Source organism: Eleginops maclovinus, chromosome 4 (assembly GCF_036324505.1).
Source record: "Eleginops maclovinus isolate JMC-PN-2008 ecotype Puerto Natales chromosome 4, JC_Emac_rtc_rv5, whole genome shotgun sequence".
Taxonomy (NCBI): domain Eukaryota; kingdom Metazoa; phylum Chordata; class Actinopteri; order Perciformes; family Eleginopidae; genus Eleginops; species Eleginops maclovinus.
In genome coordinates this window covers 21,541,679-21,553,824 of record NC_086352.1, presented here as the reverse complement: position 1 = coordinate 21,553,824, position 12,146 = coordinate 21,541,679, and the positions used below count along the sequence as shown (strand labels likewise).

General features: G+C 40.5%; 1 protein-coding gene across 1 annotated transcript; it reads left to right on the top strand.

The window, feature by feature from the left end:
- Positions 1-1,842: 1,842 nt before the first annotated feature.
- LOC134863675 (uncharacterized) lies at positions 1,843-7,946 on the top strand. The gene is made up of 2 exons (XM_063882303.1): positions 1,843-2,275; positions 2,472-7,946. Exon 2 carries the CDS (start codon positions 3,127-3,129, stop codon positions 6,958-6,960), a length of 3,834 nt encoding a protein of 1,277 aa, XP_063738373.1. The 5' UTR covers positions 1,843-2,275; positions 2,472-3,126; the 3' UTR covers positions 6,961-7,946.
- Positions 7,947-12,146: the final 4,200 nt, after the last annotated feature.

Genomic DNA, 12,146 nt, shown 5'->3' with positions numbered 1-12,146 from the left:
ATACTGCAACATTAGAGTTACAGAACTATACATAAAATGTGCTTCTTTTGAAATCATTACAGCAGTTATCAGGTTGTGTTTGACTCTTGAGAATTGAAACCCTGCTGTGTGTTCAGGCCCTTTTTATATGTATTGAAAAGTTAACATACTTGTGTACAGTTTGCCCCACTTGTAAAAGTGTATCTGACACTGAGTAGAATGCACTCAAATAGCCAGGTCCAGTTTCTGATGGAAATAATTACTTTACATTCTTTCAAGGAAGATGTGCCTTCAAAGTAGGAAAAGTGATGTATATAAATGTGGATCTGTGTATTTCCTGATGCATAGTAGTTAACATCTTTCAAGAATTTCAAGAAACCTAAATCCCATGGTTGCACAATGTCTATTTGCAATACCACCAAAAATACAACTAGTGGCATTTTATACTTTTTTTAAGGAGAGATAATAGACATACAGCTAACTAAACATCATAACTAAGTAAATGTTTTATTTTGTTTGCATATGAACCAATATGTCAACAATGTACTGCTTACATTTTGTATTTATAAACACTATTATAAATAGAGACATAGTTGTAAAAAATAGAATAGAAGCCTAACTTTTATTTCAATTAATATACTGTTCCTTTTTAAGCTGGAAATACTCATACTTTAATTATTCAGTGTAAGAGTTCCTCCAGGTGCATGTCAGCCCAGTAACCTTAAATACATCTTGAGACTATATATCCATTTATCAATTACTGAAGAGCTTTTCAGGAGCCTTACATTGACCACCAAGAATAATTGCATTTATACATAAGAATCCTTGTTACTGATCTAGAACATTAAAACTGTCCATCCACTTTAGCTCTCTGGAAAGAGAAGCTATTTTAGCTACACTCATAAATGAGAAATGCCGTTAGTATTTGATGAAAGACTGGTTTGTGATTTTGACACTCTGGAATTAGTATATATATATATATACATAGTATGTTTGGACTGTGCAATGTTGATAAAGCTTATTAATAATATTCATAGGAAAGGCATACACATGGGGGGCAAAGGGGCTTTAATGCAAACTAGTAAAATGATATGCTCTGCAAAATCTTTGATGCGCTTACTGTCATGAGTTGATGTTAATCCTCATATCTTCTTGCTGTATTAAATATGTTGGATTTAAATATCATAATAACTGGTAATATTGTTCAAATGTGAAAATGTGCACCAGCATTTGCAAAATAGTAGACACTGACACATGCACACACACTCATGGATAAAATCAATCTAAAACTATCCATCCATCCGTCCGTCCGTCCGTCCGTCCGTCCGTCCGTCCGTCCGTCCGTCAGTCAGTCAGTCAGTCAGTCAGTCAGTCAGTCCATCCATCAGTCAGTCCATCCATCAGTCAGTCCATCAATCCATCATATAATTACATTTCTCAGAAAATCCCCAATGAAATCTACCCACACAACACAGGAATCTATGAAAGAAAACAGCACATAGTGTGAGCGTAGTTACCGTTTATAAGTTAAATATTCTGCTTTCAGAATGTACCAGTTTGGGAAAACGCTGCTGCCGTCAAAGTGTATTTGAATGAATGATGAATGAGGATGTTTGGGAAATGGCCAAAGAAAGAAGGAGGAAAAGCCAAAATGTCTATCTGCATTGACAGCAACATTTTCCCTGAGAGGGTTTCGAGTGTGTTAACGCTGACATCTCATTGGAGCTTGAAATTCAATTTAAGTTACAATCCAGCACGAGAAGTCAGTGGTTGGTCAAAATCAGCTTTGTCAGTGACATCCTTTGAGGGTGTGTGAGCAGCACAGTAAAGCAAATGTTAAACCATTGTTTCCTCATTGTAGATGGCCACTAGCAGTGTCTATTATGCTTATCCTGTTATTATATTTTATCCTTTATTCTGAGTTACTTTTTATCTCATGTGACTTTTATTTTGACATCATGCTATCTGCACGGTGAACCAATCCTTCCAGAACGTGCACGCTCGCTGAAGGTATAACACAAGAAGGCACGTTACAAGACAATGCATGTCTAGAGTCAGAGATCTCAAAATAGTATTATAACTTTAAATTAACGTGTTCTCTAAAGCGTTCCTTGAAGTGTTATATTACGTTGCAGCATTCCTGGTCAAACCCGTTTGAATGAGTGCTCTATTTGCTTGGCAGTAGCAGTTTAAAAAATAACGTATGAAGTTGCTAGCTAGCTCTCCAACGTTAAGTTAATGGCGGCAGTCTTCCCTGGATCACCACTCTTTAGCACCCCTCGATATGCGGAGCGAGGTATGTGTTTCATTGTAATGTACTGTCTATTTCATATGTATTCATTTCTTACGTTTGTGTAAATGATGTAATGTAAATAGTAATGTGATTCATTTCATGATAATGTCGTTATCTATTTGATGCTAGCTTGCTTAAGTGCATTTGTCAAGGCATTATTTGTATCTAGCTAAATTGCCTTTGTCATTTTCCTTTTAAGTTTTCACGGTGTTTGTGCAATGCACACTCGTCTGAATAAAGTACACCCGTAAGGAAACACTCCAAGCCTGTTTATTCAAGTTGAGGGGCCGCTACAGTGAAAACTCGACTGCTCGACGTGGAGTGAAACTCAACTCGACGTGAGAAGGACCTGCCATCCGCCATTCTAAGACTGCTATCTACTGTTCCAACGCCCTCACTTCAAACGGAATCCAGGCAAGACCGGTCCATTTCGTTTATGTTGATTGCTGCATAAAATCACAGGGACTTTTCGATTGTGAACAGTGATATTTATGTAGGTCTAATGGACTGAAATCACCTTTATAAACAATATACTGTAGCCTACATGGTTGATGCTCTGATTTAATCATAGGCATATATGAAAGGTGAATTTAAAGATACAGAAGGGTAAATTAATTTAACAAAAAAAAAATTGAACAAACTGAACCTGTTAAATGTAAATTCATTCATGGGTAAATCTGTATGTTAGCAGTCATTGCTAAGCTGTTTGTGTGTTAGCCTACATTTTGTTGATGCTACTCGTCCAGTGCATGTTTGATATTAAGTATTTGCAGAGAAGTATTGAGCTATATTTCAGTCATTAAACTATAGTTCACTACTTCAATATAACCAAACAGCTACACAACTTTAACAAAATGTCACTTGATAGGGAAGAAGTAACTAACACACATGACCCACCCATGACCGATAACCCACAGCCAGTCAGATCTAGTTCACGTGAAAGAGCATTTACAGAAAAGGGATTAGAGATGCACAAACAGGAAGCCATTAAACATAAGAGAGAATTCATGAGAGCTTATGGCTCCTGGAAAGAGGTGGCAGGAAAGGTTAGGACAACGCTAAAATCATTCTGTTCTCAAGATGAACTAAATAAAATCAGAGAAGAAATCCAAATGCGACACAATGCAGTAAGTGAATGTTATGAGCCCATTCAACGCAACCACAATGCCACTCCAGACATTGTACCAAAAATAGATGCTTGTATAGCACTCACTGCAGAGATCAGCGAAATAATAGAGAAGCGGCTAGAAACTGTTGAAGAGGTCTTCAATCCAGAACTTGAGAAAGTACGAATGAGGATGGCACTTAAGAAGGATGAGTATGGATCTATCTTCGGACACACAGAGACAGATACTGTACACTCTCTAGCAGAAAATTCAATCCACTCACAGGCCTCAAGCCAACATGTAGATGCAGAAGCAGAACTTGCAGCTCAACAGGAAAAGGTTAAAGCAGTGTATGTAATACAAGCTCAAGAAGAAGTTCTTAGCAAGTTAGAAGAAGAGAAGCAGCTAGTTCTTAAAAGGTTGGAAGAAGAAAAACAAGTAGCTCTTAAAAAGATAGAGGCAAACATGCGTCAGGAAAAGAAAAGACTACAGCAAATTCAAGCACAGTCAGAAGTAAGAATAGCAGAGGCGAGAGTAAACGCATACGAGAGCCTTGAACATGACTCCAGAAACTGGCTAAAAGAGACTGTTGATCTCACAGTTGAATACAAAGGCCAGCTTAATCCAAAGGCCAACGCATACCAGCCTCCACAAGCACACGCCAATGCGCTAGCGCCTCCTGAGAAAGACCTTACCCAAGCACTCATTAACTCACTCAGTATGAATCGCCTGCCTGCTCCTGAGCCACCAAAGTTCTCCGGTGAAGCCCTAAAGTATGTAGACTGGAAGATGTCCTTCATGGCCCTCATAGACCGCAAGCCTCTCCCAGCTCATGAAAAAATGTTCTATTTAAAAAACTATCTGAGTGGAGAAGCACTTAAAGCTGTAGAGGGATTCTTCTATAGAAACTCAGAAGAAGCATATCAGGGTGCCTTAAAAGTCCTGGAAGAAAGGTACGGAAACCACTTCATTGTGCAAAAGGCCTTTAGAGACAAGCTCATGAAATGGCCCAAGGTTGGTAACAGTGATCCTGCTGCACTTCGAGAGTTTTCTGATTTCCTGCAGGCATGCGTTGAAGCGATGCCTCATGTGAAAGGATTGGCCATCTTGGACGATTGTGAAGAGAACCACAAGCTGCTGAAGAAATTACCAGACTGGATCACACGAAGATGGAGCAGAGTCGTCACAGAAAGGTTGGACGAATCTGGGGACTACCCGAGCTTTTCCTGTTTCACAAGGTTCATCCAAAAGGAGGCCCGGATAGCCTGTAACCCTGTCGCCTCTCCACTTCTGATCAAGGACACAGATGACAGGCAGCCCAAGAGAGCTAGAGCACTTCACACAAACACTAAAGGGAACAATCCCTGGGAGAAGGTCGAGAAAGTGTTCAGCACCAAGTCAAGGCCACCTTGTCCTATCTGTAAAGAAGAGACGCACGGCGTCGTAAAGTGTCCTACCTTTGCAGCTAAATCTCTGGAAGATAAGAAGGCCTTCATACGGGAAAACAATTTGTGCTACGGATGTTTGAGAAAAGGACATAACAGTAAAGATTGCAAAACACGACACACTTGTGGCACATGCAGCAGACGTCACCCCACCTGCCTACATGAAGAGAGAGAGAAACGATATGTGGAAGCAAAAGAGAAACAGTCCACTTCTACAGACAAAGGCCAGGAGGAGATCAAGGTGACGTCCCATGCAGTGACGCAGCGTGTCTTTGCTACATCAAGCATCGTCCCTGTTTTCATGTCATCTGCAAATGAACCACAGAAAGAAGTTATAACGTACGCTCTTCTGGATACGCAGAGTGATTCGACATTCGTCTTGGAAGACCTACTCGAAGAGCTGAATGTGGAGACTAAACCAGTACAGCTCAAACTGAGCACCATGACAGCTGTTGACACACCCATAGCAAGTAGAAGTGTCTACGGTCTACAAGTTCGAGGACTACAGTCTGAAAAACAGATTCAGCTACGCCAAGCTTACACTCGTGGCTTCATCCCGGTCGATAAGTCCTACATTCCGACTTCCAAAACAGCGCTGCTTTGGCCTCATCTAAAGCATCTAGCAAACAAACTTCCGCTGCTGAAGGACTGTGAGGTGGGACTGTTAATTGGAAATGATTGCCCGTTCGCGTTAGCCCCCCTGGAAGTCATCACAGGAGGCGAAAATGATCCATTCGCCCAGAGAACGGAACTCGGCTGGAGCATCGTAGGCTCATCCAATCCACATCTGGATCGGCAGGGAAACCAGAGGTTCGTCCATCGAGTGACGGTGAAGGAAATACCAGCGCCATCAACCACTGACGTGCTGAAGGCCTTGGAATCAGACTTCAATGAAAGGAAGTATGCAGACAAAGACAAGTATGTGTCACAAGATGACATTCACTTCATTCAGTTCCTGAGTGACAACATAACTCAAAGGAAAGATGGACACTATGAAATGCCCCTCCCTTTCAAGAGCACAGAGCCTCCTCTGCTACCAGATAATAAGAAGCTGGCTACAGTTCGACTGCAGCACCTAAAGAAAAGACTGAAAATTAACCAGCGGTATAAAGAACAGTACAAGGCCTTCATGGCAGATATGATAAAGAAAGGCGACGCAGAGCCAGCCTCTCCTGCAACAGGACAGCAGACTACGTGGTACATACCACACCATGGGGTGTTCCACCCCAAGAAGCCAGAGAAGCTAAGGGTCGTCTTCGACTGTTCAGCAAAGTTCCGTGGTGTCTCACTAAATGATACACTGTTAACAGGTCCTGACCTGATCAACTCTCTCCTTGGAGTGCTCTGTCGTTTCAGGAAAGAGGCTGTAGCCATCATATGCGACATCGAGAAAATGTTCCACCAGTTTTACGTTTCTCCTGAACTACGGAACTACTTACGGTTTCTCTGGTGGGAGGATGGAGACCTCGAAGCAGAGCCTCAAGAGTATCAAATGGCTGTCCACCTATTTGGCGCCGCTTCGTCACCTGGATGTGCCAACTTCGGTTTGAAGTACTTGGCACGCCAACACAAGGAAGAGTACCCATCAGCATCAGCCTTTGTTGAAAAGAACTTCTACGTCGATGATGGGCTCATCAGCGTCCCCTCCGTAGAGGAAGCAAAGAAGTTGATCGCTGAAGCACGAGAGTTGTGCAAGAGAGGAGGCCTACGTCTACACAAGTTCAACTCAAATGAAAGGTCAGTCCTGGACTCTGTGGACCCAACTGAGAGAGCAGTCACATCTGAACCACTCAATCTGGACCTAACTGCAGCTCCAGCAGAACGTGCTCTCGGTATCCAGTGGTCCCTTGAACATGACACTTTCAGCTTCAATGTGAACCCACAGACCAGGCCCTCCACACGTCGCGGCATCCTATCCGTCATTGCTTCTTTGTACGATCCAGTTGGATTCGTGGCTCCGTTTATCCTAACCGGAAAGTGCATCCTCCAGGAGCTGTGCCGTCGAGGCATTGAATGGGATGACCCACTTCCCGAAGACTTAAGTCCACGGTGGGAGAGATGGAAGAGCGACCTACAAAGGCTGAAGGAAGTCTCAATACCGAGATGCTACCAACCACAAAGGAGAGTGATGGACTAGTGCGTCGCGTCAAAGTGTTAGTAGGAGAAAGAACGTCAGTGAAACAAGATCGGCCTACCAAACCTTTGATTATAGAAAGGCCCATTCAGAAACTAGTTCTCCTCCTCGAGAGTGAGTGATCAGTCCAGTTGTCTACACCTTATCCCTCTTATGACAGGCTACCCTCTCTTAGTTACTAATTAGTACTCACCTGCACATATCTAGAACACTGATACAGATATAGGACTCAAGTATGAGCCGTTCAGCCAGGTTGATCCTTGTCTTCACTTTTCATAACATGAGTGGTGGGAGTGTAGATGGCCACTAGCAGTGTCTATTATGCTTATCCTGTTATTATATTTTATCCTTTATTCTGAGTTACTTTTTATCTCATGTGACTTTTATTTTGACATCATGCTATCTGCACGGTGAACCAATCCTTCCAGAACGTGCACGCTCGCTGAAGGTATAACACAAGAAGGCACGTTACAAGACAATGCATGTCTAGAGTCAGAGATCTCAAAATAGTATTATAACTTTAAATTAACGTGTTCTCTAAAGCGTTCCTTGAAGTGTTATATTACGTTGCAGCATTCCTGGTCAAACCCGTTTGAATGAGTGCTCTATTTGCTTGGCAGTAGCAGTTTAAAAAATAACGTATGAAGTTGCTAGCTAGCTCTCCAACGTTAAGTTAATGGCGGCAGTCTTCCCTGGATCACCACTCTTTAGCACCCCTCGATATGCGGAGCGAGGTATGTGTTTCATTGTAATGTACTGTCTATTTCATATGTATTCATTTCTTACGTTTGTGTAAATGATGTAATGTAAATAGTAATGTGATTCATTTCATGATAATGTCGTTATCTATTTGATGCTAGCTTGCTTAAGTGCATTTGTCAAGGCATTATTTGTATCTAGCTAAATTGCCTTTGTCATTTTCCTTTTAAGTTTTCACGGTGTTTGTGCAATGCACACTCGTCTGAATAAAGTACACCCGTAAGGAAACACTCCAAGCCTGTTTATTCAAGTTGAGGGGCCGCTACACTCATAATGAAGTTTTAAACAATACCCGCATTCTAGTGTTTAAACCACTTGAAATCCCCTTCATTTTCCACAGCAGTATATGTTTTGATAACATCTGTGTGTCCTACTCAATTGAAGGTGCTGACTGACTGTCAAAAATAAGAAGCACAAACAGGCAGCCAGTGACTGTGTGTGTGGAGCGACATATTGAATTCATAACCCCCCTCAGGCTAACATTGGAAGTCTGTATACACTTAACTGTTTATTGGTTGGGGATAGTATGGTGAATATAATACATATTGCAAAGTAATGTGATACATTTTGCACATTTATATTATAAGAGATTGGGTCTGAGTTGGGAAAAACGGATTACAATCCTGCATCTTTTACAAAGGATTCTGATCTGTAAATCAAGACAAACCAGCCTAGTCCCAAGGATGAATAATATCTTATGTTGTCAAAAGTGTATTTAATGATATGAAACAACTTCATGTGTTGACTATTAAGCAATTTCCCATCAAAAGTAGAATCTAAAGTATATCATTCTGTCATGATTGTTTTCTGCCAGTAGACAGGACAATCTGTGGCATGTGTATCTAATTACTTAAGATGTGTGTGTTTGTTGGAAAAGCAAGTGATGCATGTTCGACAATGCATTATAAGACAAAGCCAAGATTTACAGTAATGAACCCACATTTGCCATGCTACTCTCCAATAGCAAAGTGGAGCCATGACTGCACTTTGGGAGATTAATGCTGAGTTTACAGATGACCTTCGCTGCTGAGCAAGGACACTACCCTTCGAGATGGGCCTTTACAGATATTGCTTATATTGCTCTGTGTCTTTCTGTGCAAAAGTCTGTTTGTATAAATCCTATTATGCATGTTGGGTCCATGTTCTACTTACAGAAACTATGTTTAATAACATTGGAGAAAATTTTTTTGATCTGCAAAATATTAAAGAATTAAACAAGCATCACTAAATCAGTCGTAAAAAATAAGCTTAATGTTGTCAGATGTGTGTGAGGTAATAAATCACTGACGAGAAGACATCTCTCACAAAACCAATACATACAGGTGTAAATTAATTGGAGAAATCAAGCTAGAGTCTGAAACTCTAAAGACCGATTGTTGATGTTCAAACTCAACACTCAAACCAAAATCCCTCCAGATTAACTGTCCCTCTTGCTCCCTCTGCCTTTACGGAGACCTCCATTGTTTTCCAAAAAATAAATTATGAAACCAAAAATTCAAATATTGAAATTCAACATCACTGAACCTTCCCGTTACACCAGTTGACATATTGCTTTATTTGGATAATCATGTGCACTGCAGTTTGTTTTTATTCCATATGGCGGTAATATAACATTTTAAGTGTATATTTGTAGTCTGTTTTTAAGTGTTTACATCTTAAATGGGACACAATAAATCATTAAGATCAAACTTATCTTGAATTGTGTTATATCATGTAGTCCTTTGGTCTCTGTGTCTAGTGTTATTCCCCTTCTTTGTCTAATAAATGTAATTTAATGCTCTTATTATATTATTCACATCCTGTATAGTAAAGCCCACACTTTAAGACCAAACTTACCAATAATACAAACATTTTGTGTGTTCAATAAACTTGAAACTATGGTTTGTTTGGGGTAAAATAGCAAAAGTCTGCATACCTCTTTAATGTATTCAATAAGTAACCTGAAACATTATTACAGGTATAAATAACAGCTAATCAAGCCATAACAGAAACGTGTTCATGTGAATGCCAGCAGTGACACTAACTAATAGATGGTACATTTATAATAACACTTTCAAGGCTTATTGTGCTTAGTATTGTACAGTGGATGTGTAGAAGTGACGTTATCGACTAGTTAATCCGTCCTTAAGCGGTACAATATAACAAAGGCTGTTTGGAGGTGTGACCTTCTCAAATGGTGGAGGACAGTCCAAGATTTATGTCACAGTTGAGAGCTTCTGTTGGGAGCCCTGACAGACGGATAATCCTGTGGTTTTAACTTGGCAAATATTGATCCCATGGCCCTCAGTGACAAGCCTCAAGACCTGAAAGTGAGGGAAATGGATTACTCTGCACAGTCAAAAAAAAGAAGATAGATGGGGAAGAGAAAAATATACTATCTTGACCATCAAGCTAGATAACACATTGAGAGGAAACATACACATTCATTCTCAGCCATCCCATTTGGACCTGTGCATGCTTTTCTTTCAATAAAGGATTGTCTTTTCAGCCTTAACATTCATGGTTTAAATGCCGGTTCACCTCATCCATCAAAGTAGGCATTCCCCTGCTTCTACTGACATTAACCTCAATAACATTGCCACACCTAACAAGACATTATAGAGAGTGATGTGATGGAGGAGGGTCATTGATGGCACCTTACTTTTTGTTAGAAAACTTCCTCTCCTTGTCCAAACTTAAAACATTCCGGTCTCAGAACAACATGGCTTCAATGATGCTTTCTTCTAAACCATCAGCGTGTATCTTAGACGCCAGTCCAACTAAGCTGTTAAAATAAGCTTTTCCATGAATCAACATTTCGTTATTAAATGTATTTAATATGTTTTTATTATTATTATGACCTTTTAATAGCTTCAGACAAAGGACTTGTCTATTATTGTCTTGCTTGATGTTAGTGCTTCATGTGATACTATCAACCATGATATCCTATTGAAAAAGACTAGAGCAGTTAGTTAGCATAAAGGGAATGGACCTAGTCGTTTTTTAGGTCCTATCTCTCTGAACGGTCTCAGCTTGTATGTGTCAACAATGAAACTTCTGTGCAAAAAGTTAGACATGGAGTAATTATATTGAATCAATCTGTACATTTTCATTGCTATGCGGATGATACTCAATTATATTTATCTATCAAGCCTGATGAAACCAATCATCTCAAGAAATTCACAATTGCCACAAGGACCTAACATTTGGATGACCTCAAATGTTTTGATGTTAAACAAAGATCAAACTGAAGTTATGGTACTCGGCACCAAGAATCTACAAAACAAACTATCTAAAGATATACTCACTCTGGATGGCATTAACTTGGCCTCCAGTGAAACCGTAAGGAATCTTGGAGTTACATTCCATCAAGATTTGTCGTTTAACGCTCACATAAAACAAATCTCACGGACCACCTTCTTTCATCTACTTTACATTGCAAAAATCAGGCATATCTTGCCTCAAAATGATGCAGAGCAACTAGTCCATGCATTTGTTACTTCAAAGCTGGATTATTGTAACTCTTTATTTCAGGATATAACAAAAAGTCAGTTAAGTTGCTTCAGCTTCAAACTGCTGCAGCACGCGCATTGAAAAGAGCTCGGAAAAGAGATCACATTACTCCTGTTTTGACTGCCTTACACTGGCTCCCTATGGAGTGCTGCAGGTACGAGTCCTAAAACCCGGAAGTAAGTTAGCATTTTACAACTTCCGGTTCCCTCGCCTCAGAGTCAATGCGACTCTCCATAGGATTTTGGAAAATAGCTCGAAATAAGGTCTGTGGTTGAGATAAATTTAAGAGACGGATCACGTTTTGTTCTACAACATTAAATACATCAGCAGTGACCCCACCTTGTGATTTTTGGAGAGTTCACGTTGCTTTACATTGCTTTTTTGTCGAGGGAACCCATGCGCAGCTTACTTCTGGGTCAGCATTCAAAAATACCTCATCCCTATGGAGCTCTATTGAACAAAGGATAGAATTAAAAAATATTAAAATAATATATAATTGCCAGGCTCCATCCTAAGAGCTCATTATGACCTACTGTCCCACTAGGGCATTGCGTTCCAAGAGTGCAGGGTTATTGTTCCTAGAGTCTCTAAAAGACAATGGGAGCCAGAGCCTTTTGCTATCAAGCTCCTCTTTCGTGGATTCAGCTTCCAGTTTATGACGGCAGACACCCTATCCGTTTTTAAGGGTGCGCTTAAAAGCTTCCTTTTTGATAAAGCTTAGTTAGGGCTGATTAGACTCAGCCCATAGTTTTGCTGCTATAGGCTAAGACTGTCGGGGGACACTTTACTTCTTTCTTCACTCTCTCTGTGCTTGTGAACTCTCATGTTCCAAATAACCCAGCTTCCACAAAATGTATTTTTGGTGTCTGTCTACGCCAGGATCCTGAGTCGTGGCTGTGACTGGTGCTGTGGTCCTGAGTCCTGGATCCAGAGTCAGG